This window comes from Filicampus tigris, chromosome 1 (genome assembly GCF_054856515.1).
Source record: "Filicampus tigris isolate MCC_2025a chromosome 1, RoL_Ftig_1.0, whole genome shotgun sequence".
Taxonomy (NCBI): Eukaryota; Metazoa; Chordata; class Actinopteri; order Syngnathiformes; family Syngnathidae; genus Filicampus; species Filicampus tigris.
Genome location: NC_141217.1, coordinates 24,617,351 through 24,644,528, shown reverse-complemented (window position 1 = coordinate 24,644,528; position 27,178 = coordinate 24,617,351). Strand labels below are relative to the sequence as shown.

Sequence of the window (27,178 nt, the reverse complement as noted above, 5' to 3'; positions counted from 1 at the left end):
GAAGATGACATGACATGACATGACATATAGTTGTAGGCATCAACTTCAAAATGAGAGAATATTTCAAGCTAAATATAATTAATCTGTTTGAACATTAAATATCTTGCCGTTTGAAAATTGATTTCCACATCATACTTATTATTATGAGAGCTTGGCATTTTACAAAAAAATTAGCGTTATTCGTCATCCGCCAGCAGCGTGGGTACCCTCCTGTCGTCTGGCATTCCCTTTTTTTTCAGGGCGGTCCGCCTTTGATTTTAAATGGTCAATCAATCAATCAATCACATTTTATTTATATAGCACTTTTCATACATAAAAATGCAACTCAAAGTGCTTTAAAACATTCAAAGCAACACATAGAATTATCTCTTCCGTCTGCGATTCCGACTGCAAATTTCAATAGCACCCAAATACCCACACTTGCACCCAACGGTCTTTGCTGAAGTGCACATGTAGTCGAAGTACAAGAAGGGTTTGAGGGTGCAGGTTACAAGTGTACAAAAATTGCAAAATTGGGACACTGCGTGTGACGCAGGGGCGGAGCCATGGGTTGGCCTGGGTGTGCACAGGCCCCCCCAGATTGACACACTGCCCACCCAGTGAGATTCATGCCCGAAGTGCGGAACGCAAAGAGGGCGGGGCGACAGTGCACATCACAGAATTGGGACACCCTTCACCAGGGATAGGGAACTCCGGTTCCTGGAGAGACATCTGTTGCCTGTTTCGGATCCCTCCATACTACAACACACCTGATTAAAATGGTCAACTCATCAGCATGCTCGATAGAAGTCTGAAACGATCCTGATAATTTGAGTCAGGTGTGTTGAAGTATAGGGAAAGCTCCAAAAAAGGCAAGATGTGGCTCTCGAGGAACCGGATTCTCCTACACCTGCCCTACACATTTGTACACTTGTGAGAGGCACAAGGGTGCAAATGTGGGTATTGGGATTGGGCCACAGTGATTCTCTGCACCATGGAAGCCTGTTCACAGCCTGGTCCCTCACTCAGATCTATCCCCCTAGCAACAACAACTCACTACTGTTCCTCGCCACGCTCGCTGCGGCCATCGAAGCCTCGCCACGAAAAATAGACTAAAGACGGACTACAGACGAAAGATAGATGAAATACATGGCCTTCCAACTATGCTTAATCTGTCTATTTTTAAATTTTTTTAAAAAATTGGTTCACGGACAGCTAGCCTAGGAGGTGATGATTCCTTCCCGAGATAATATTACCAGTCGTAATAATAATTATTATAATCAGAACTGTGCATTCCGCCTATGTGACGGACCATTATCTATCCGCCTATGACAGACGCCCATTTTGCTCACGGTTGACGAATGACGGGAAAATGTTAAATAAAATATTTTAACAATATAATTCCTTGGCATGAGAAGTACAAAATACAATTTCAATTAAGAATGCAATTACAGATGAGAACATTAATATAGACATAAACCGCAAGTGCCTGCACTGTTTATGCTGTAGGCAAAATATCTGCATTGCAACTCAGGCGAAATCTGATTGGATGCAAGCACTAAAACTTAAACGAAGTGTACTGTAAGCAGTGCGGTCGACTGTAGATATAAATGCAGGGATCAGAGGGATAAGGAAATTCAAATTTACAAATAATATGATGGAAAAATAATTCCTTATATTTTCTATGTTTCCGACAGTGTTTCGTCCGCTTGCAACCACCGTCCAATCACAGCGTTAAGGCGCATGCTCCGCCTAAAGTGCCAGTCACGTGACATGAGTTTGGGAAGATGGTCGAAGTTTGTGCTCTCCTGAAGTGAGCCCGCTACCAAAACAGCCTGCTGAATAAGGGCTGGGACTTTTCTACCCCGTTGTCACTTTGTTTCCCGAGTCTCTTCTGGAGTGCGGGTAAGAGAGCGAAACCAAGTGTCATCGATTTCACGCGTGAAAGTTATCCATGAACAGCCGTGGACTTTCTGCCACGGTTTCGGTTTCTGCCATAATGATGACACGGGCTAGCAGGCTATCAGCTAGCTGGGCTGTGCTGTGTTGTGCTGGTGGTGGTAGGCAGAGGCTGAGCAGCAGCTGACGTTCAACATGTTTTTCAACGCGCGACGGGCATACCAGAAGAGTACATATTTCACGGGTTGTTTATCGGTGCACTTCCTCATCGCTCCGGGAAGTAACGAACCGAGGCTTAATACGGTGTTAGCTCCTTATACAATGCTAGTCGGACTAGATCGTTTTAAGGTAGACTAAAGCTTGTTCTCGCAGCATGCCAAAGATCTGACGAAGATTAATTATAATTGCTGATCAGATTTTCACGGTTATTCAGTATGAATGCGAGCCTTGTTAGCTCCTCTTAGCTGCGCGTATTCATATGGAGTCGAATGAGCACACCGCACCCTTAACAGCAACCTTAAATTTATTTACAGTCGATTAATGACACCTTTTGATATTTGTTGCGAAACGAATGTAATTTAAATAACAGGGACTGTCTGATAAACCGAAACCGCCTGTGGAACGAGTATAGTTTATTTACAGTCACTCTTGAGATCATAAATATAAGTTAAACTAAGTAAAGGCATTGTTTATGCATCTAGAGCCATTTGTTTTACTTGACAAGGTTATCTGATCAGGGTTGTTACTGCTGGTCCGATATAAAAAAAGTCACTTTTTCAACGTGACTTATTTGGAGTATATGATGTTGATTTACCAAATGTGGATTTTTGTGACTGAAACCTCAGTGTGAGCCTTCATTAAATGTCAGTTTTGTTATTTAATACACTTCTGTAAATGCAATACTGTACACTCATGTTCCTCCTGAGTTCGAGCTCAGGCAATATAATATTTTAAAAAAATACAGTAGGTGAAGTGAGGAAACAAGATTTGGACCCAAAGGCAAGGAAGCAGGAGTGCAGGGTGTACTGAACAAAAACAATTTATTAATAAAAAATAAAAACAGACACTACCAAGGATACTGGGAAAAATCTACATACTAAAGCAACACATTCGTTCCCAAATATAATCAAAACTCAAAGAAACACCATTAAACAAAACACTGACAACCACAAGTATCAAGAAGAGAATGAGGACACATGACTTGTGACAGGCCCAGAAGCAGCAAACAAAGACAGAGAAACAAAGAAAATAGGGTACCAAAAGACAACGAGAAAGACCTGGACAAGACACAAATGGCTGAGAGCTGATTGGTAGACAAAAGGGACCGGGCTGACGAGAACAGCCGGACACAAGAAACTAACAAGACATACAGGAAAAGGGACACAAGAAGAAGACAAGAAATAACATGAAACAATACCAAATACAGATGTAAACAAAAACACAGATCATGTCAATTTTGTGGTCCATTTCTGCTATTTCAATATCATACAATCTTCTCTTAAACCCGGTTCACACGGCAGGATTATCGTCCCGATTTTAGCCCCGAATCCCCCCTCCCGACAATTGTAGGTTGGGGCCGACTCTCATAATGGCTCCAAAGATGATCTTTGCAGATAAACCTTCTGTGTGTGGTGAGCTCAGACTGATCTCGGCCACTCGGCAGTAGGTCCGACCTCAAATCGGGGATATTCAACATGTTGGATTGTTTTGGCCCGACTTCGCACCGTGTTTGGTGTGCCCCGAGGACAAACGAGCATGCAGCCGGTTAACAGTGACGTGCAGCTAATCAGAAAGCGAGGTGACGGGGCGGCGAGGAAGCGCGGAGCCCAACGTCTTTTGTTTTTGTGTCACTTTTTCCCACTAAAAATAATTCACTAACTAGCGCCACCGTCAAGGCGTGATCGGATACCCCTGCTGCCTCTAAATCCGCCATGTTTGTTTACGCCGAAGTCTCGTTAAATCTCGAGGGGTTTTGCAAGATTTTCCTTCTCACATGAGAATGTCTGTGAATGAATCTGTTTGTTATTTATGAAAAAAAAAATAGCTTGGTTTGATTTGAATGACAATGGCTGTGGGAAAACATGGAACCTTGGATGAAGCCACTTAAGCCCCTATCCTACTGAGCAGTGAACAATTGCGAATGTTGCGGTCTCGTCAGGGTTTGTCAAGGTTTGTTCAAGGTTGCAAGTGTTCGCCAAACGGTCGCCAGATGTTCACCGGTACTTTTCTTGTCGCAAGGGAATTTTGAACATTTTCAAATTTTCCTTGCAACAAGAAAAAGCACTGTTGGCAAACACTTGCGCCATTGACGTGAACGTGCATTTTGCTACCTTTGCGAACAGTCGCAATTGTTCGCCCCTTTGTGAGATAGGGGCTATAAGAACCCCAAACTAAATGATTTTTGACTCCTTTTAATATGAAGCAGTTAATGTCTTGATTTTTGGCTTGTTAACTGGCCTGTGCTTGGATGTTGTGCTATGGTAGTTAAATCTTTGTCAAAAACTTGTAATTGGGGTTTAATACGGAGCAAATGCTCTCATATACAGTCGCATATCATATGAGGTGTCAAAGTGAGCAATTCCAATAAATTATTGACTAAGCACAGACCAAATCTGTAACTGAATCAAAGGTTTATTCAGAAGCTGTCCAGTCACGACAGATCACCACATTCAGGGGTCTAAAATACTTGTGGACTAGCCAGGACTCCTTACTGTTTAGGGGGAGACTTAACAAAAACAACTCCAAAGTTGCACTAATGGTTTGGTTTGTTGTCTGGGCTGCAGGCTTCATTCCAGCTCTATGTCATGGCAAGTGAAGTCACCAAAGCAGGCAGTTCCAATGGTTACCCTATGAAGGCACAGCTACAAATTACTGGTAAGTCGTATTTGTTTACTTTTGTATATTCAACTCTCATTTCTACTTTTTTAGGGATTTTTAAATTGATTTCTCGCGTATAAGGCACTTTTTTTTTTTTTTTTTACAAAGAGATGGATCAAAAAATGCATAGTTCTGTTTAGATCGCCGATTTGAGTCACGGATGTTTTTTCAGATCAGCCCCCCCCCAAAAAAGATAAACAGAACATTGTCTCCATTTTATTAACAAATACTCTTTCTCATTAAAATAAATAACATTCAATTTAAAATGTCAATATGGCCATTTAAATTTAAGGAACACCCCTGCAAAAAAAAAAAAAAAAAAAGCAAATTGGAGGATTGCATAATACATGAGTACAATGAAAAATCAGCTTTTGAAATGTGAGTTTGGGAGGGGTGGACATATTATATTCGAGTGTGTATTATGCTCGAGAAATGATGGTAAGCATTGTACTTGGAGTGTCATTCTGTCATGAGTTATTGTGGCATTTTAAATGTATTATGTCTTATGTTTACAGTCGTGTCCTGTAAGGAAACGGTCATTAAAAATGTCTCGTAACATGCCTTTATGAATTAGCGAGCGAGGGTACTGCCAAGTCATCTAATCCAGAGCTCACTCAGTTCTAAATTTAAATACACGAGCCCAACAATATTTTTGTGCGTTACCGGTTTCTTAGTGACAAGAGTTTTATCTTGTGTCTTACTATCTTCTGGTCTGCCTCATGCTCTCTACCTTCTTGTTTCAGTGCTATCAGCAAAACTCAAAGAGAACAAGAAGAACTGGTTTGGTCCCAGTCCTTACGTGGAAGTTACTGTTGATGGCCAGTCCAGGAAAACAGAGAAATGCAACAACACTCACAGTCCCAAATGGAAGCAGCCACTCACGGTGTAAGTTAAGGAAGGATGTGTGTTCAGAGGAATACAAATGCAAGGCTTAGTACTGTTGTGATGCCTGGAAATAGCGCATAGTTAAAAGTCAATTTACTAAGCATTGATGAACATTTCATCCAAATATTAGTCACTGCGATGTTGTGAATGTCAGCAATCTCCTGTTCTATGTCCTTAAGATACTTTAACACTCCTTTCCTGCATTCGGTCAAGCTCACACTTTAGACTGTGCTTACAGGGGTTACAGTTATGTAACAAGTGTATTTATATGATGTAGTGTAACCTGAGTACACGTGTCCCTAAACAACCATTTTATTCATTTTGTTGTCATTGTCAAACTTGTGAAGTGTACTAGAATATGGTGAAACATCCAAAGATATGCTGATCAACGCTGTTGCAATTATAAAATATTGAATATTATGGAGTATTTTAAAAATATAAGATGAAGCTCACCAGTCAAATATCTTGAAGTATAAAACTTTTTTAAAAATACTGTTGACTTTAATGTTGAATTAGGAGAATAAACATCGCGTTGCTGGTCCACCTCAAACATTTAACATTGAATGTCTCTCAAGTCTAAAACAAAACTAATGTAATGTAAAATATTACAACAGAACATCCGCACATGTTCACTGATCAAAAGTGAGACAAGCATAATGGAAGCTAACCAGAACCCTAAGATAGCAGTCAAACTAACTCATGCGCATTCTTGTTAAACATCACAAACAGACTCAGGTCACAGGAAAATCCAAATCAAATCCTTTGTTTACAAAAGGTTCTGACATTCTTAAATATATATTCATTGTGCTAGCAAAAAGAGCTACGGAGTTGAGCTAAATGCACCAATGGCTGCATTTACATTGTGGTCATGTGACTTTAGTTGTATTCTATGATCGACTGGGAATAATCACCTCCATGCAACATTGAGGTTTGACAACATCCTCTTTATTTTTGTACAAAATATAGGGGATTATGACAACGTGAGCTGGTGGCTTGCTTATGTCAGCACCCTGAATAGGTTCTCAACGCCATTGTTTGCTTTCAGAACAACACAATGGTTTTGCTGCTCACACAAACTACAGTGAGTAGCTTGTGTGTTGCAGAGTAACATGTGCTTTGTACTTGCAAAATGCAAATTTGTAAGTATGGCCTTAACAATGACATAACATTTTTTTGTTGGATTGTGACCTGGGAAAATGAGGTATAGGCTCAACATATTACTGTACTTGTAACTTTATAATTAAAATTGTATACCAGTAAGTAAGTTTGGCAGAGTATTGGTGGACGATATGGGCTAAAAAAAAAATAAAAATAAAATCTGTTTTTTCCAAAAACTCGATAATGATAATTTGATGATATTCTACAAAAAATATTTTAAATCTGCACTTGGTTCACAGAACAATTATGGATTGGCAGCATTTGTGAACAATAGCTCTTGTTATATTTTAAATTGCTTAACACAGCTTCTGCGAAACAACGGTATTCTACGGCAATATTTAACAATGAAGAACTAAAAATTATGTATAGACTTGCATTGATTTTTGGGAATGTTTGTCATTTAAATGTCTCCTATTATTCCATAATGATATGACATATATATTGGCATTTTGAGCTACAGTAAGTACTGATGAACCACTGCCAACTAACTTCTAGAGCAATCAGAATGAGGAAAAAGGTGTTTACTCCAGCAATCAGAATGAAAAAAAAAAACGTATTTGATATAAGGTGATTTGTGTGACGGCGTATTAGTGTCACCCAGCGAGAGAAAAAGACGTCGCCATGACAACACCCATTCTCATACATTGGCCACCATATTCGGATTAAAGTTGAATAACAAAACCCAGTTTACAAAATAGTGCTTTTTTCCACTCATTCATCACTGTAATATGTAGACTTGTGACTTTATTCCTTATTTGGGTGTATCCTGGTGTCACACTAATAAGCCGTCGTAGAGTTTGTGCAACATGCCTCTGGAATACAAGCTAATTATGATGCGGACTAAAAGCGTGTAAATTGAATGTTAAGCAAATATCGAACATCCAGACTGTCACGTTTGACTTGCTCGCTGACGTGTGTGCATTTGTGTTTGTTGGCTCAACTTGGCGAGGGTTTCCTGAGTGTGTGTGCGTTTGTGTGTGTTTACTTCGCTTTTGTTTTAGCGTGCTGGGGCGGTCGCCAAGTTTACCTCAGAATCCATATGGCTCGTGGTGGAACAGAATTGCTCTTCACGGTGACCGTTTTGGCACATCTAACAATGTTATTCCCACCGACGTCAGTCTAGTCAACACCAAACCGTTCCCAGACGAGGGACGTGAGCTTGCGCCTTGCAATGATTACCCGCTGGACACCACTACATATATGAAACAGCTCGGCTGCATTGCTAACAGAGTCACGTGACTGGATTCTGCCCGCTGATTTGGCCAATGATTATCACTTCCTCCTCCTCTTCAGTCAATGCACAGTAATTTGCCAAATGAGGATTTCCTGATACTTTGCAGCCATCAACTGAGTCGTTCTCCTTTTCGAGGCAGTATTAATACTCGATAATGTAAAATTGCACATCATGAAAGCAAGATTGACGATGATATCGATGACGATATATATCGCCCACCCCTATGGCAAAGTGTTATTGACAATGACCAGATTTCTGTTGATTGATTCAGCTGGAAAGTGCTCTATGAAATTCATTGAAGGAGAGTTGCTGTGTTTTTGTTTTTGACAGGATTGTGACTCCCTTCAGCAAACTGGTGTTTCGAGTGTGGAGCCACCAAACCCTGAAATCGGACATCCTGCTAGGCATGGCCAAGTTGGACATCAGTGCCACTCTCAAGTCTAACAACATGAAAAGTGAGTGTCAGCTAACGTTGGCTTCCACAGCATCTCCTGGTTGATTGAGTTTAAAATGATGCGTAGGATTTAAATTGGGTTATATAACAACTTGCAACCAGACTGATGTGCATGTATATCCCTATTCACCTTCAACTAGTCTCTGACGTGGTGCAGACCATACAGCTGTGTACAGACAGAGACCAGACGGATGTGGTGGGTGACCTTTCTGTCTGCCTGGACGGTATGACGGTTGACCCAGAAATGTTCGCCAAGGCCGAAGTCGACCATCAGAGTGAGTCGGTGTGGTTGTCACAAGAACATGAATGATTACTTGAGGAAATGTTGGGGCAACATGGCGCAGTAGTAGAATGGTCGTCTCCCATCCCAGAGGTTGGGGGTTCGATCCCCGGCCATTGTGACCATGTCGAAGTTTCGTTGAGCAAGATACTGAACCCCCAGTTGCTCCTAATGCTTTGTCATCGGTAGGTGAATGAGGCAACAGGTTTTTAAAAAAAATTTAACTGTCAGATGCATTGCAAACGAATTTATTTTCATGCAAAAATTGTGAAATCAGAAATCCCATTTGCTTTTTGCACATTAAAAATGACTACTAATACTAATCTTTCAGACGTCATATGCTCTAACTTAATATTTGGCTAGCGTATGAATTTATTAGGCTTAAGTGAATGGATGTTGTTGGAACTTTTTGTCAAGTATTTTGTATGTTCATCAACTCTTTGTCGATAATACCTTTACTGGTCTTTAGATCTATCAAATGGAGAATCTCGTCCTAATGGCGAACATACCCCAAGGTAAGGAGAATGCTTCACTTTTTTGTTGAGAGTTCCACATATTAAGTTTCAGTTTAATTTGGACTTTATTGATCCCTGCACTTATAGACACAGCCGAGACAGTTCCCCTGCTGTAGACAGTGTAGAGCACCGCTCATCTCCCCGGGGTCGAAGGTCAGGGACCACCTCTGGATCTCCCCTGGTGTCGACAGGGAGCGCGCGGCCTCTGCGTCCACCCAGACCCTCCAGACCTCCTCCTCCAACCCCGTGCAGACCCTCCTCTTCACCAGGTCGGTCATTTATCAAGTTCAATTTTGAGTGGCTTTTTCATGCCACTGTTCTGTATAAACGCCACCGACACGGAAATCGGGGGGGGATCTCACCTGTATGAAAGGGTATTTCTGCATGCTGGGACCAGGGTATGAAACATGAGAAATGATAAAACGTTCTTTATTTTAATGAAGAATGAGCAGGGGAAATAAATGACATTGTGCTGATGCACCTGACACATCTAAAATCTTAAAGGGACTCTTATGGGGTGAACATTGGGACTTATTTTTAGTTCTGAATTTAAAAATGATGTCTGTGGTAAAAAAAAAAAAATCTGCCTCAAAAAAGCTTGGTTGTCTTTGTGAAGATTTTAAGTTTGTTTTCTGGTGGGTTTTTTTTTAGCAGATTTTAAAACGCCCACATTTCGCCCCAAAATGCATCAACCTGATGACGTCAATGCACGAACGAGGGAGCCGATTGCTATTGTTTCTTTGGTTACTGGGTTTTATTTTCCATTGAAAGTTGAAGAATTAAGCAAAATCAATCAAATTAGACGGAGCAAGGCAGAGGAGTGGAATTTGCAGCGATCATTTCAATGACTCAGACTTAAAAGCTGAAGTGTTTTGTCAGAGTTGGGACTGAAAGGGCTTACTTTAGCCAGGGCGGATTGCGGTCCCCGTCCGGAGCAATAGCTTCTTTCTTTTTGGCTTCGATTGCCGTGCTGCCTCTAACATCCGTGCGGCTCCTCGAGCTTGGTAATCGGACACCTCATTCCGCAAATATCAGCATCTTGGTACGAGGGCTATGGATTACGTATGAGGGTGCCTCATTGGACTCTCTCCACTCACTGTGGCATATAAAAAGCTTAACGTTGCCTAATTTCTTGAAACTTTGACCAATCATAACCAAAATTCCTTTTCACATTTCTACTCATGCCCACTTCAAAGTTTGAAAATATCATAATGGCCATCCTACTATTTGGGATTCTATGAACATTAATGATTCTTTCTATAGTTTTCTCTGATGAGGAAGCAGCCTCACATCCATAAAATCCAAAATATTTGGGCCAAACTTTTGATATTTTCTGATTTTGAAGAGATGTGCATATGAATTTTGGCAATGGTTGGTCGTGATTTTTCGAATTTAGAGAAGTTAATAGGAGGTGAAGGCCTGTGGTTAGTGAACTCATTATTTTTATTACGGTAATCTGTTCCTTCTGCGCATTTCCCCAAGGGTGATTTATTCCACTTCCTTGTTGTTTCTGTTGTTGCATCATCACCTCTTTTAAAACAATATTTTTCGTGGCAACTTTACCATATGTAGTGCATTGGTATCTTGATGTAGCAGTTTAATTTGTTCTGTGACCAAGCTCCTCATTGATGTGTATCAATCAATTTTCCCCATTAAAATGATTAGAAATGGCATTAAAAATGAAACATCTTTTACAAAGCTTAAAGATGAAATCAACCCAAATACTTTTTTTTCAAGAATGTGTTCCCAGCAGGCCCACTAGTTGAAACATGGCATTCTGATTAACATTGTGTTTGTGGAATATGAGTTAAGCAGCAAAATCCACCCCTTTTTAACCGACCCAAAACATTTTAAGTGCATCAATTTGCCTGAAATTCAAAAAAATAATAATATCATTGTTTAAGATCTAAACATTTTTGACAGACTTATTGCACCATTTGCTGCTGAAAATGAAACAAAATCAATAAATAACAAATTCAAATTAACTTCAGCAACATTAACTCAGGAGCACAATATGTAAAACACTTTAACCTACAAAACAAAAATGAATAAAACAATTTGTGCTGATTTTTTTTTTTTTTTTTATCAAAATGAGGAAGCCAAAATGAATGGCTACAATGAGCACGTTTTGCAGCGCACAGCTTCTCAAAGCGATGTTTGAAGCATGATACTGCAACTCTCAGCTCCTGCTCAATGTTTAGCCGGGACCTGTACTTGGTCTTCGGTGCAGCAACAGCACCTTAATTTATTTGGCTTCATGCTGTCCGCTGCCAGCATTTTTAGACACAGCAAACACACCGGTCTTTCGTTGCCTCCCACTGTAATCACAGTGAAGCCAAGCGCTACATAATGCTTTGTCATATTTGCGCGCCTTTGCTTTCGGGTGACTTTCTTTTGAATCACTATCTTTGTTTCTCTCCGCCTTTTTTTTCATCCCTGTTAAAAATGTCTTCACGTTGTCTAAGGGTTTGTTTACTGCACTTCACATCGCCAGCTCCTTGCAAAACAAACCTACACCGTGGAGTTAATACTCGTTGCGCACAACGGGCAATTAGAGCGCCACTGCCAACTGCTGGAGTGGATGTGCAATTACACGTTATTGCAGTACGGCGGAAAAAAAGCATGTTCCCCAGGGTCACACGCGCCCCCCTCAGCATCGCACCGCGCCCCCCCAGGGTGAGCTGTGGTTGGTCATTACCTGAGCCCTGAGCAACTGTGATGTCATTTTTAGTCTCCACAAGTGACAAAATGTCTACCCCTAGAGATGGCTAAAACGGGTTGATTTACTCTTGTTCCACAAACGCAATATTTATCAAAATGCCTTGTTTCAACTAGTGGGCCTGCATAGAACATATTCTTCAAAAAAGATATGTTTGGGTTGACTTTCACTTTAATAAATTGTCTGGTCTCTGGTTTCGCATGCGCATTTAATAGGGTGACTCCCTCAGAAGGATACACCGGAATCATTTTTGTCCATTTTTTATGAATTATTTCTGTGTGCAAAACAGCGGTCAAATTTCAGAAAAAAGTTCGCATTTTATATGCTTGAAATGTCCTTTTAGTGTCCTACACATTTGAAGAAGCCCAGTGGTAATCATTGTGATTATCTACAACCAAATGAGTCTTATGAGTTATTTTTGTCTGCAGTGTGACCCTCATACCTTTTGTTAAGAGGTTGAAAAAAGCAGTTGTATAATTTAGTCAACTATTACACAAAGAGGCTTCTCTAATTTCAAAGTTATGACTGTTACAAATCTGAAAACCAAGTAACATTGTCCAACTGTTTCTGTGTAGCATCCTCCAGCAATAGCTCGACACTGGCTGAAAGCAGCAATGGTCAGTCGGGTTCAGAGACACCTGTGCGCACTACTGTCCTAGCAGCCCCAGACTGCAGTCCTTCGAGGGGTTCAGACAGGAACACTTCATCTGTAGCATCTACCTCTGGACCTCCAGCAACCAGACAGCCAACGACCAGCATCGGCCCTGCTGTTTCATCCAGAGTCCCTGCAGTCAACTCTGGACCTTTGCCTCCAGGGTAAGATCCGTATTGTTCTATTTGAATGGTTGGATTTTTAAATACAATGTTCATCAGCTTGTCTGAATGTGGAAATGCAAGTTGCCGTTAGTACTAAAAAGTAATTTCTTTTGTGCAAATTGGTGGATCATCAGAAAAGAAGTTACATTAGTTCACTAATTATTCACTTGAGGACGCTCACCAGTGAAAGTGAACTGCCGATATCACAACAATGCTCAATTCATTGTCAACAATGCAAAATCATTAACATGATCATTGTCTTCACACAGATGAACAATACATCATTAATTGTATATAATTTGAGGTATTTCCAGCAAATGTCTTATTTCAGAAGTGTGTATAAAAGCATTTCGTTTTAAAAAGCTCGGTGACCCCTGATCTAATGTCTTGTTTCCCTGTGTTTCTTTCTAGGTGGGAGCAGAGGGTCGATCAGAACGGCAGGTTGTATTTTGTTGACCATGTAGAAAAGAGAACGACATGGGAGCGCCCTGATCCCTTACCGCCAGGGTAAGAACACCTTCATACAATTTTAATCGCATCTTTTTCAAACTTTCTGAGATTTGTTGTTGTTGTTTTCTGTCAGAGCAAAAACTCATCAGACTTTAAACCATTTTTGCCATTGTTGCTCAGTGATTCTACACACGGTTGTCTGTGGATTAAGGTCTTCTGCTTTGAGCTTCCTAATTTTACTATTTTGTTCAGGCCTGCATCAAATAGAGACTGTCGTTTGCTTGGTGCATGATAAGTGTTTGGTCCCTTGTCGACTTTGTCTTTAGCTGGGAACGTCGCGTTGACCAGATGGGTCGCGTTTACTTTGTCGACCACATTACGCGGACCACCACGTGGCAGCGTCCCACAGTGGAAACTGTGCGCAACTATGAGCAGTGGCAGCACCAGCGCAGCCAGTTGCAGGGTGCCATGCAACAGTTCAACCAGAGGTTTATAATCGGGGTGAGATGTGATACTATAAAAAATGATATGGCTTCTTTAGTGACTTTAGTCGCCCAGTGTTGTCAAATGTTACTTGTTTTTAATGACTATTCTTATATTGTCACAGGACCAGGGGGCAGCCTCACAAAATAAGGAGTATGATCCTCTTGGACCTTTGCCGAATGGATGGGGTAAGATCTCTGTACTCCTTTGTTGATTAACAAGCACACAGTAATGATAACGTTATCCACAGTATAATTCGAGTACTCGACAGTAGAATCTATGAGGTTTGATTTACATGTTGTTGTTTCCTGTTGGAACTTCTTACAGCTCAGCCTTAAAGTACCCTGTGCCCTTTCTGACTAGAATTGTGTGTTCGGGGAAAAAAAAAAAAAGAGCTCTGAATTTTTAGCTCTGTGATTGTTATTTTTCCGGAGCATTACTGAACCAAACATTCAAGTAAAATGAAAAATCCAAATAATGTACTTATATTTAGCTTTCAAGTGAAATTTCAGGTTTAGTGTGACTTGTACAACCAATTTTACAGTTAAATGTGGTATGGGAAAAACTTCAGATCAGAAGTTCAAGAGAATTCACAGATGTCATATTGCATTCATGATGAACTTTTTACCGCACAAATATCAGTCTGTACAATGTATGGCGTACAGAGCAGCAGGAACATTATTAGAACATTTTAAATGTACATTGCACAAATCTTACAGTGAAACTGTCATTCTTTTTGTTGTCTTATTGTGTCAATTGATTTGTGTTTTTCTGTTTAGAGAAGAGAACAGACAGCAATGGAAGAGTGTATTTTGTGCACCATCCTACACGGTCGACGCAGTGGGAAGACCCACGGTCACAAGGGTTAGTTTTTGTCTTTGTTATTCCAGTGTTAACATTTTTGCTGCTATTCCTAATAATTTATTTTCAATTCAAATGTGCCTGTGTAACTATTGCTGTTACTCTTGTCATTCTTTTTTTGATTTTGTTTTTTCATTGCCACGGTGTCTGTGTGACACAGCCTGGAATACTCACTAGCTTTACTTTATCTTATCATTTTAGGTTGTTGAACGACAAACCACTTCCAGAAGGATGGGAGATGAGGTTTACCGTAGATGGTATTCCCTATTTTGTAGACCACAACAGGAGAACTACCACCTACATTGACCCACGCACTGGAAAATCCTCACTGTACGTCCTCTGACAGTTACAAAACTGTGATATGTTTGCTTATTCTAATCTACAATTTGTTTGGGACTTTGTTCTGTTTAAATCACATCTTGGAGTATTTCCAGGCAGATCATTTTCCTTGAGTAAGATCACTGCAGCAAAAAAAAGAAGAAAAAAAAAAAAGTGTTATCCTGAAATGTATTGAGCAGAGGTGGGCATTCGTCAGTGCTTTAGTCCGTCTGTGAGTTCTCGTCTATATTTCAGGCCCGCCCGGTGAGTCCAAGTCAGCCAAATGGCGTCGAAAACGGACTTACCGGTACCACGTCGCCGATTTTGCGTGTGACGTAAAAATGATGTTCTTGACGCCAATTGGCTGTCGCTGATGAGGGACGAGTGGGACCACGTTGGTCGGCTGGAAATACAGACGGAAACTTAGTGATGGATAGACGATGCCCACCTCTGGTATTGAGTTCTGCCGTGTTTGTTGTAGTATGTGTCACTGTAACCTTTTTTGTAGAACGCTCTACCAGGGCCTGTAGTCCACCTTTATCGAATCCAAGTGACGTTCGAGTCACAAAGGTCCGAGTCACAAAGGTGCAAGTCAAGTCAGATTCCTCAAGAGTCCAAGTCCGGATGAGAGCAAGAGTAATAAACATTAAGTCAGAAAAGTACTATTTTTACAACCACAATATTTGAGACATTTCATTATGCTCACCACTTTTCTTAGATGGCATGGAACCCTTTGCTTTATTAACCGAGTGTGCAGATAAACAACAAAAACAGTTACCTCTGTTCGTGGTTCCCCTGCAAGTGTTGAACAAAGTTCGGAGTGGTGCCGTGTTTGTCCGAAATTGTTTTCTTACAGAATCTGTAGGTTGTGTCATGTTTGTTAGTTTTGTTAAGCCAGTTTTCAATGGCTGGTAAAACCAAATTGTATGAACTCGCTGTTGGCACACGACTGCCTGCCTAAAACCGCGTGTTTTGGCGATCGCGGTAAGGTTAAGGTTAACCAATCAAATGGATTGTTTGATAACATGAAAAATTTTCTGTTGAAAGAGGATGTTAATTTTCAGAAATTAAAACAAAGTTGGACTCGGTTGAGTTGATGAAAATATTTCGCGAGTCCGAGACAAGTCTTGAGTCAAATGCCAAGGAGTCCGTGTTAAGTCTGAGACAACCAAAAACAGTGTCAAGGTCGGATTCAAGCACTACAGCTCTGCTCTCTATGTCATATTATCATAAGGAACTTATATCTGTTTTATTATTGACATTCACTCAGAGGAAACACCTCAGATGACTCATTGTCATAACTGCAGTGTCAAAGTGTCACACGACACTGAGTATTCTGGTTCCACTTGTCCAAAAAACAGGATTCGTGAACTGGCATCTGGATGTGACAATTAAATGAATGTGACATATAGAGAAGCATAAGTTTCACCTATTCACATCCCTTGCACATATTAAGTAGTCCTTATCTTGTTTCCAGTGAAAATGGACCTCAGATCACCTATGTCAGGGACTTCAAAGCCAAAGTACAATACTTCAGATTTTGGTGCCAGGTAAGAATCAGAACAGCATTTTATTATGACAAGTTATATAGTTAAGCAAGTTATTATGACCTTTTGACATAGATGTGTTTTTATTGTGAGAGCTTCCTGTTTTACAGAAGCCTGCATTAAAAATAGAACAGCACTCAATAAATAGCTGAACCTACCTATTATGTATCATTGACATATTGTACACCTTTACAGATACACTGACAAATGTATCTGTAAATCTGTCTGTCATAAAGGTTCTTTCTCAATTTCTCAACATTTAACAAAAAAAAAACCTGGAGCCCCATCAAATTAAAATGGGTTTAAATGCTCGCAAAGCTTGCACTAAACTGTTGAGACTTTTTGGCTTGTCCCATCAGGGGTCACCACAGAGTAATTTGCATGATTTGAAACACAGTTTTCAAAGATTGCAAGTAGTTAAGTAATTAATTCCATATAATTCTTGTTTGCTAGAAAAATGGTGGCAAAATTACTTTTAGTTTGACTTCCTATTCCTCAAAGTATTTTAAAATTAAAGCAAAAAAAAAAAAAAACGCATAGCACTGCACATTCCAATAACCAGGATTTGATGTTTGATATTTTTCCCTTCCTCTTTAGCAATTGGCGATGCCTCAACACATCAAGATTAATGTGTCACGGAAAACTCTTTTTGAGGATTCCTTCCAGCAGGTAAGGCTACCTGCGTCCATTTAATGGCAGAGAAGCTGCTGTGTTGTGTTGTTGTAAAATGCAATAGTAATGTAAATGTAATTCTTTGCCAATATATGGTAGGTGTACTGTATGAAATTGTTGTCATAACTGTCAAAGTCTATGTCATGGTTCCACTGTTGCTGCTGTGGCCGCTGGAAACATAGTGTAAATGTAGCCTAAGCCTTGGCAGAACCAGTAGCACAAAGAAATATTCATAAATTAATGAATTGTCTGTTTTTGACTGTTTAGACTTTGTAGGAACATACATCATGTCTAAATACAAGTACAGCAGATGTACTGTATGCTGTTGTGACTGCAACAATTCCACTTATTAATGCGGAAATCTAACATTTTAGATAATGAGCTTCAATGCTCAAGATTTGCGAAGAAGACTGTGGATCATCTTCCCTGGAGAAGAAGGCCTCGACTACGGAGGTGTTGCCAGGCAAGTAGGAAACAGAAACGAGTGGACACACTTGTTTTTAGAGCATTAAAACAATGTGAGTAAATGGGGCCACATTCTCCCATGTGAGTGATTCAGAATGTGATGCCCCTCCACGGCCCAGAATGCTAACCAACTGCCCAACATCTACATATTGTATTATGACATGTTAAGCAAGGAAAATGGATCTCTATGGAATTCAAATGCCTCATGGAAACGCCACGATCCGGAAATTAGAGCCACCCTTAGACTTCACCGGATCACGCCTCTTTGGCGTTTGCGCACACATTTCCACTTTATGCATGGTGGGTGTGTCAAATCTGGACGGAAGAATCACCACACCTTGAAAGTGTACAAGCAAGCATGTAAAAAAAGACATCAGCGTAAGCAGGAGAACATGTGTATGAATAAACCGTGTGTACTGAGACACACTTAACTCGAGAAGGAGTTTACCAGAACGTCTTGACTGAATTAGTTTTTTTCTGAATGCTTAAAATCTAACAGTGATTATTGTAGCACAATCTCTAAAACTATTTATCACAAAACCTCACACAGGGTTTGCAAAACTAAAAACAGTGCTTTGTGTTGATTTGTAATTTTGTAACACACAACTCACTGCTTTATATTCAATTTCGAAATGATTAACACTCCTTGCTACCTATTTACACTATTCTGCCAACTGTCTGACCATGCTTGATCACAGGAGAAAACTGTTTTAGATAAGTTCACTTTGCAATCAGCTTGAGCATGATAAATAAGCCACAGGTAAGCTGGTTCTTTATATTTTAAGATGTGTTTATCACCACAGATTGAATTAATGCTTCTTTTTTTTCATTTGTCCTCTTCCAGGGAATGGTTCTTCCTGTTATCGCATGAAGTGTTGAACCCCATGTACTGCCTTTTTGAATATGCTGGAAAAGAAAACTACTGTCTTCAGATAAACCCCGCCTCCTACATAAATCCTGATCACCTTAAATATTTCAAGTTCATTGGCCGCTTCATTGCCATGGTTAGTCATTGTGCTGCACGAACCAGAATACCCAGCAAAGATGACAGAAAAATTCCAATCAAACTTCACTTCTATCATTTTTAGGCGCTTTTCCACAGCAAGTTCATAGACACGGGTTTCTCACTGCCATTTTACAAGCGCATCTTGAACAAGCCTTTGGCCCTCAAAGACCTAGAGTCAGTTGACCCAGAATTCTACAACTCCCTCATTTGGATCAAGTAAGTTCTGAGCACTCATTGTTTCGTGTTGATGATGTATGTGTACAGTATCATGGTATATTGCCGTTCATCATTTGCACCCCTACCATATCGTAGATTTTTAAGTTATCTTTTTTTATGGGGTTTTATAGTATGCCTAATTACTGTCAGATCTGGGCATCGTTATTTCTGGCCGACCCACATGGTCCACCCCACTCCGTCACTCGTTGGTGACAGCCAATCGGCGTCAAGAATATCATTTTCACGTCACACGCAGGCACCACACGAGCAGACACGCCTCCAAATAAAAAAAAAAAAATCAAATAAAAACAACAGACACACGCACAGCGTGGTGATCGGTGAACTAAAAACAAAATGGGTCACAAGTCATTGCATCTGTGAAACCGAAAGGTATACAACACTGTTTAATTTTTTATTTGTTTGGTTACGTGTCAGGGGTGGGGCACCTGCGTGTGACGTGGTACCGGTAAAATTCGTTCTCGATGCCGTTTGGCTGACTCGGACCGACCGGGTGGGTCTGAAATATAGACGGGAACTCATAGACGGACTAAAGCATAGACGAATGCCCAGCTCTGCTTACTGTTATGTAGAGCTGAAATTACGAATTTACAAATTATCAAATTAATTGATATTCATTTTGGATTAATCGTTTTGAGACCTAGTTTAATTTAAACTTGTCCAATAATTAAAAGTTGCAGCCCGACTGTAATGTTTTTGCATGTGGGAAAGGAGAGCCTCAGTCACTGATTATGGTGATTTATTGAATGCTGGAAGAACAGTGACACATAAACACACTCACACTCACGCAGGAGCTGCTCTCAGCTACAACTCACACTCAGACGCTCGCAGACGCGCTGACTTCACACGCCACCATATTTAGGCCTTAACCCATTAAGGCCTAAAAGCCCCTTTCTCAACAGCTCCCCAAAACCTAAGGTCGCCTTTGGAATTACCCTTGAAAACCTGAAGTTCTCCCAGAAATTCAACACTTACAAAATGATTAATATCTCAGCGCCTGTAGCAGACAGAAACATAATTCCAAAAGAATTAAAGAGCGTAGACATGTGGCTTTCACACAGGCAGAATTTATTATTATTTACTGTTTCAATCGAAGATGTAAAAATAACGTGTCCGTGCAAGAGAAGCACAACTTTAACAAAAATCGACTGGTAATTACCATCCTCTATTCTGTTACAAAGACGTCAATATCATAGTTGTCTACAAACCATATCATATCACGTTCGACTGGTCCCACTGGTCGTGCACGTCGTCTATATATCACTGCCGTTACTTAATTTAATCAGAGCTCCCGGCGATCGACGGCGTCTGCCATTAGCCTACCTACGGCTCGAAAAAACTCCACGACATCCTCCGCTGTCTCGCGATGCCGTCACGTGTATATTCTGATACATTAAGTTGGCTAAAAGACGGAGAATTGGATAAAAAAAAGGACGGTGACGTATCCGCTCCCCCGATTTGAAAGGTAGAAAGACGCAACAGCGCTTCTGGCTATAGTGGTAGAAACGCAGTTATGCGCTCCCGGGCTTAATGGGTTAAAGGCACGTGTGTATCTTACACACAAACCCTACAGTATGTACACTACAATAGCAAGTGCTCGTAGTTGTACAGTAGTTGTTGTAGTAGTAGTAGTAATGGTGCTAGTAGTCGTAATTGTAGCATGTGTTTAAAAAAGTGCATGTAGTAGGTTTTAAGTGTTTTTAATATATTTAAAGTACCTTGCCAAAGTATTATCAAGCTGCTTTATAGCTTGCTGATGAGCTCATCATTTGAATTAGGTGTGTTGCAGGACCAGAGCTAGGCATGCTTGATTTAAAGTGTGTGGGAGGGATACAACCGTTAGAAAATATATAATGTCTCCACAGATTTCCACCATATAGAACATATTTCCCATGCTCAACAGGGTTCCATAATAGTTTTATCAAGCACCACAAATTTCTTGGTCTGTGTCATGATTGTCCTTACTGCCTCATAGGGACAACAACATCGAAGAGTGCGGCCTGGAAATGTTCTTTTGTGTTGACAAGGAAATCTTAGGGGAAATCACTACGCACGACCTGAAACCTGGCGGAGGAGAGATACAAGTTACAGAGGAGAACAAGGAGGAGTACATCAGGTGGGCGTTAATGGATTGTGATGCTGAATTCTGCCTTCCGATGTAGAACCAGAGCTGCAACAGAGACTGGGGCGGTACTTGTTTAAAAGGGAATGCCAGCCAGGGGTGGGAAGTTTCACCAATGAAATTGTTGTTTCTGTCCGGATAAGAGAAATATTATGCATTTCAAACAGTTACTAGGTGTCCTAATAAAGGGTCTCTGACATCGTTCAGTCAAAATGAGTCAGGTTACACAAGAATAGGACACTAAACATGGTTCAAATCACTCTGTTTTGTGTGATGTGCAGGCTGGTAGCAGAGTGGAGGCTGTCTCGAGGAGTGGAAGAGCAGACCCAGGCGTTTTTTGAGGGCTTCAATGAGGTCCTCCCACAGCAGTACCTGCAGTATTTTGATGCCAAAGAGCTGGAAGTATGGCCACCCATACAGAAACCTGCACTATTTACACAATACAATTACATTGGAATTGTAAACACAAAAAACATTTTGGCAACTGTAATTTAAAACAGAAACAATGGTGACAATATGATAGGTATTTGTTCAGTTACTGTATCATATTTTTTTTCAGAAATTCAATACGGCGTCTCAGGAAAAAGGTTCTCCGCTCTTGATTTTACTATAAGTATTTTTTACACATGACATTTTTTGTCCTTTCAGGTGATGCTTTGTGGCATGCAGGAGATTGACCTTGCAGACTGGCAAAGACATACTATCTATAGACACTATGCTCGCGGCAGCAAGCAGATCATGTGGTTCTGGCAGGTCAGCATCCAAACTATAAAGAGTTTCTGAACAGAACGGTTCTCTTTTCGTCTTTATGAAGTGTGCCTTGTACTGGTTATGCTAGGAAGATGAAATTGATACACACAAGGCATCATATTCATGTTGTATAACAGGGTTTTTCCTGGCTCAGATTGAGGCAGAGGTGGTCCATCCTGACCATGCACCATGATGTGCATGTATTCTGTAAATTCAATTTACTTGCTTTCTTTTACGGAAGATAATTTAAGTCAAGAGTTCAAATAAGAATGACTATTACCACATTAAAACATTCATTTATTAACAATAGAGACACATTTTTTAAAGTGTTACTGTAAAGAGCCACATTATACATATGGGCGCACATAAAATAGACAATCTTATGAGCTCACAAGATATGCTGGCTTTGCTGTGTATTTGTGCTGGTGTAGCTATATATTTTTTTAAGTGTGGTTGCCATTACCGTCAATCAAAACTGTTAAAACATGTCCTCTGTTGAGCTTCATATTTGTATTTTTTTTTTTCCCCTCCCATTTTGAAAGTGAACTTAGGCCACGCCACTCAACGTTTTTTACCCTCCATCTCATTTGCATCAAAGTGCAAGTGTTTAATTGCTACACTTGGACAAGCCCTTTAAAATCGCGCAACAGCGCGTGCCCATATTTGGAGGTGCCGACGTAGCAGCCGACCAGGAAGTTAAAAGTGAGCCTTTTCCCACTGGTTTACACGATGTATCTTTCATTGATACAAGGGAAAGCACAGTCTTTTCTCATTCTAAAAAGGACAATCAAGCGCAGACAAGATGTATCTTTCAGTGTTGATACTGTAAATGCACTTTATTTATCAAGGCTCCTTCCATTGTGCTCATGCCATGACTCCACCAATAAGTCCACCAAAATAGCAGCAAATCACTTGCCAGCTCCTTTCCTATCGGAAACACATTCTGGCGCCGGTGTAAAGTAGAATGTGTTTCGAGCCAATGGGATTTGCTGTCGTCCGAGGACGCGCAGCAACGCTCCATTCTGTGGTGGGCTTTAAGAGCCGCATGAAACTGGGCAAAGAGCAGCATGCAGCTCACGAGTGGTGGGTTGGGCAGGCCTGGTTTAGCGTCTTCATAGTGGCAAACGCTGCAACTGCAGTTAAAATACGTTGTTGTCGCAGAGGGACATCTATCACACTGTGCTGAGCAATATCAATCTCTCTGGCTGGAGGTGGGCACACAATTAGCTGGAGGCGGCCGCCTCTGAATTTTGAATACAGGAAAAACCCTGTATATGTTCCGCTTGTGCTTTGGTGTATTCATAAACGTTACATCTTATGAGATCCGATTCAAAGGCTCTATCAAATATTCTCTGCCTTTACAAAAATGTTCAGTTTTGTCAGTTATTCATTTAAAAACTTCATAATTGTGGTTTTAGGGTGCAGCGGTTTAAAGCTGCACTGCACTCTATTGAGTTGCTTCTAATTGTTTGCCTCCCATATAGAGCAACACAACCCCAAAATATTAATAATAAACATTTTGTGAATCCCTCTCTGATGTTGATGAAAGCTGAGCACTTATGAAAGGCAGAGTACTTTTTACAGCGCTTGTATTGGATCTCATTAAAATATACAAAGGTACCTAATACTATCGTAATAATACTATCAATGCAACTTTATTGGTAAAATAATGATTTGTTTGTTTTCCCTGCAGTTTATAAAAGAGATGGACAATGAGAAGAGAATGCGGCTGCTACAATTTGTCACTGGTACCTGTCGTCTGCCTGTCGGAGGCTTTGCTGACCTCATGGGTAATATTTTTATTTGTATTTTTGAAGTTGGGCTGAGCGGAGCTTTCCACAAGTGGGCGCCTTTGCCAACAGTGGCTTAATTAGACAGGTCAGACTTTTTGAGGGAAAGGCTAGCAAAATAGTTGTTTTGTGTTTTAAGTGACATTAGGAAGGCTTCATTTGAACATGAGGAGGTAAATTGCTTATTTTAAATAAGCCACATAGATTACCTTTTGAATAAGCCTATAAAATACCTCACCCTACCGCATACCTCATTTTACAGGAAGCAACGGTCCCCAGAAGTTCTGCATTGAGAAGGTGGGAAAGGAAAACTGGCTTCCCAGAAGTCACACATGGTGAGTTCACTGAGTCAAGGCGCTGAAGTTATTTCAGGAGCGAAGATATTGAGGGGCTAGAGCAGAAAATACGAAACTGGAAAAAAATCTGACTAGATAGCATACCGTTAAAGAAATGCATTATGCTTTTATTTTCGCGCAATCTAAAAAAGCTCCCATGTGTGTTGATACCATGTCTGTTAGACTTGACACACATTTCTTGTCGTGGTGAACTTGGCTCGTTTTAGGGGGCGGCCCTATCTCATACAAGTGAGCAATTGGTAACCCTGCCCCATAGCTACGGCATTGTGACTGTCCATACAGACAAAAAAAGCATCTTCACCCACGGAGGCAGCATTTCATACACTTGTCAATTATCAGAGGTGGGCATTCCGTCTGACCGACTAATCGGTCTGTCTATGATGGATGCCCGTTTTGCTGACGATAGACAGGAAACTTGAAAAAATTGTCGGACTAAGCATAGATGGAAGTGGATTTTCTCTTGTTTGTGTAATCATAACTACCAATGTCAAGTCCGAAAGGACCTCACAGTCCATGATTGACGGAAGCCCGTTTTGATGAAGAGAGACGGAAACGCGACCCAGACTGCAGTGACTCTATGTGTACAGCAGGTGGCGGTATGCACCAAAGAGAATCATTAGTTTCCCAGGCTGTCCAACCTTCATCCAAACAGCTTATCTAAGAAGAATAGTACCAGAAGTAAAATACTACCAGTAACTTTGACGAACAAAGACAGTTTTACAGAGAAGTTCTTGTGAGTTAAATTTTACATTTCTATTTTTATTTTTGGAAGGAGTGAGGTTTGGAGTTTGATAAACAGTATTTTTCAGGCCCACATTCCATTTCCCAAGGTGGCAGTAATGCACCAAAGGTTGTTTGCCAACCGCTAAAAGACAGAAGATGATGATGAAGAAGATTAAGAAGAATGGGACGAATTAAAAAAAACAAAAACATTCATTTATTGTAATTTGTGCTTTATTTTGGTTTGGAAGCATTTTAATCCACCAGAATTGTACCTTTGGCAACAATGTGCCACGTGAGTCTGGTTAAGGTAAGCAAAACTTTAAGGAAAAACGTGTGCATTAGGGTTACAGCTGCTTGAGCAGCAAGCCACCACATTATGATGTACATAGTGCACTCCATTTACTATTTTATTCAAATCGGTTCAGATAATGGATGGATGGATTTTTCATCTTTGTACCTTTTTTTCCCCGGATTGATGACAGACTGACTTTGATGTTTACTGACGGAAGCGCAGTTAAAATAACATGACGGACTGACTCAACTCATGAAGATTATAGAAACAAGACAAACTTTCCAAAAAACAAAATATAATAAAACAATGATTATAGTGAGTTATTACAAAATACAAAGCTCGGTCCCGCTGTTTGCAGGCAAATGCTGTAATTTGTAAAAGGGAAAACCTTTGTTGTGTTTACATGTGAAGATTTTTTGCCGTCAGTCTGAGCGGATCTGTGCTTTCTTCACCTGAATAGGGAAAATTATTTTAAAAGACATATACAGTAAATGTGTAAATAGTCTGTTTTGTCGATGGTGGTGCTACAGACAGGCACAAGGCACATGTTGAGGTCCTAATGAGGCAGAAATTTAGTTTTTGTTCTTTCTGCTGTACTTTGCACAGTTTCAACAGATTGGATTTGCCACCTTACAAGAGCTACGAGCAGCTGAAGGAGAAGCTGATGTTTGCCATTGAGGAGACCGAAGGCTTTGGACAGGAGTGACGTTTCGAACGGGCTGTGGCGCTGAAGCGCCAGGTACTGGGATCGAGACCGCAGGGTTGAAATTGTGGAGCCTTCTGTTCATTTTATTTGTGGGAGTCCACGCCCCGTGCTGGCATATTTATTGCATCCACCTCCAAAGGAAAGCTTTTAATCGGTAATCTATTGAAACCAAAATCACCCAAATTGATCCTGGACTTCAGAATGAGCGCCATATTATGCATGGGACCCCATCTTCTGACCGTTTTAAGGTCAGCAGCGACCGGGAGACAGCATTGAAGTCTTGTCTAGTCGCTTTATTAGTCAAACTAGTCATTGCTATGTCAAGTTTTCTGGGTTACCTAAATTAAGGCGATTGTATTGTTGGCTCTTAATCAACATCCACCATAATGATTGTCGCTTTTCTCACCTGCATCTCTCAAGCTAACAAGACTTGATTAGCTTTGGCTCATGCCTTTAGGAAGAAGGAAGAAACAACAAAAGGATGCTGCACATTAAAGAAAACTGTGGTGCTTACGGCACTTATTTGGGAGAGAAACCGTGAGAATCAGCCCTGAATGGCTCCATGATTGTGACCATAGTATTTTTCTTGTTCGAGGCTAACTGCAATGGCTGCATTGAAAAAGAGTCCTAGTTTTATAGGACCGCGGGTTAGGCATTGTATGACTGGGGGAAAAAGGTCTTCACTGATATCAATTTGTCATTATTTGCGGTATTGTTTTTTTGTGAAATACATGACCCCAATGGTGTGTCCTTAAGAAGATAAGTATTCAGAGATGGAGAAACACCAACATGAAAGTCAAGCCAAATTGAGTTGTTTTGTTCTATTTTGCTCGCTTAAATACTTCCTGCTTTAAAACAGGCTACGTAAATGGGTGAAAAATAATTTGAGATTTGCACCCCCCTCCAAATTCCTTATTCAAAAGATCTCATTAATTAGTTAATTAATAGTGTAATGTTTTCCACTTTATTTTTATAAACTTTACGGAAGCAACTACCACTACTAGTGTGAAATAATAGGCAGTGTCTATGTCTTCATTTTTGAAGATGTGCTCTTCATTAGACACCAAATAAGTGTTGTTTGTGACTCAACATAAATAAAAAATTCTAACAGTGTTCTTGAAAATGTGTTAACTACACTGAGTGGGAAATAATAGTATAGGAACAAAAATCATGCTGTGTTGTCATCTTGTTCGGGGTCAATTATTTAATTTCTAACAATATCAAGAGTTAGCAAATAGATACAGTGAATATAATCTCCACAGCCCTTTTCAAATGCTATCTGTTTGTGATGAAAAAATATGAGACCAAGATGTAGATTTTCCATCATTAACTTGACCTGTAACTTGTACCCCTCGACTGAAGGAAAAATGTTTTCGAGTGGGAGGCAAAATGAAATGAGATAATGTGGTTCACCCTCGCTAACTGGGGTTGTGGCAGTTCACAATGAAACATTCACTATCAAATGTATGTTAAATGGAGGAGCAGCGGCTCGACTCTGAATCCCTCCCGAAAGGCCGAACTTTTCGCCCTTAAAAAAAAAAATGGAAATCATCAAATTTAGTTTATTTTTATATTTGAGTTGTACAG

At 40.4% G+C, this 27,178-nt stretch overlaps 1 protein-coding gene across 1 annotated transcript in view; it reads left to right on the top strand.

The window, feature by feature from the left end:
• Positions 1–1,727: 1,727 nt before the first annotated feature.
• Positions 1,728–27,178, top strand: part of itchb (itchy E3 ubiquitin protein ligase b) — a 26,867-nt gene continuing 1,416 nt past the window's right edge. The window contains exons 1-24 of the mRNA XM_086028693.1: positions 1,728–1,884; positions 4,662–4,752; positions 5,499–5,640; positions 8,363–8,487; positions 8,627–8,761; positions 9,236–9,281; positions 9,369–9,550; positions 12,576–12,816; positions 13,228–13,323; positions 13,593–13,767; positions 13,874–13,937; positions 14,529–14,613; positions 14,812–14,940; positions 16,406–16,478; positions 17,073–17,144; positions 17,522–17,610; positions 18,457–18,616; positions 18,701–18,834; positions 20,828–20,968; positions 21,256–21,376; positions 21,623–21,727; positions 23,418–23,514; positions 23,777–23,849; positions 25,492–27,178. The exon at positions 25,492–27,178 is cut by the window's right edge and continues 1,416 nt beyond it. Coding sequence (XP_085884819.1) covers positions 4,683–4,752; positions 5,499–5,640; positions 8,363–8,487; positions 8,627–8,761; positions 9,236–9,281; positions 9,369–9,550; positions 12,576–12,816; positions 13,228–13,323; positions 13,593–13,767; positions 13,874–13,937; positions 14,529–14,613; positions 14,812–14,940; positions 16,406–16,478; positions 17,073–17,144; positions 17,522–17,610; positions 18,457–18,616; positions 18,701–18,834; positions 20,828–20,968; positions 21,256–21,376; positions 21,623–21,727; positions 23,418–23,514; positions 23,777–23,849; positions 25,492–25,591 — 2,655 coding nt within the window. The 5' untranslated portion in view covers positions 1,728–1,884; positions 4,662–4,682 and the 3' untranslated portion in view covers positions 25,592–27,178. The remainder of the gene's footprint in view (positions 1,885–4,661; positions 4,753–5,498; positions 5,641–8,362; positions 8,488–8,626; positions 8,762–9,235; positions 9,282–9,368; positions 9,551–12,575; positions 12,817–13,227; positions 13,324–13,592; positions 13,768–13,873; positions 13,938–14,528; positions 14,614–14,811; positions 14,941–16,405; positions 16,479–17,072; positions 17,145–17,521; positions 17,611–18,456; positions 18,617–18,700; positions 18,835–20,827; positions 20,969–21,255; positions 21,377–21,622; positions 21,728–23,417; positions 23,515–23,776; positions 23,850–25,491) is intronic.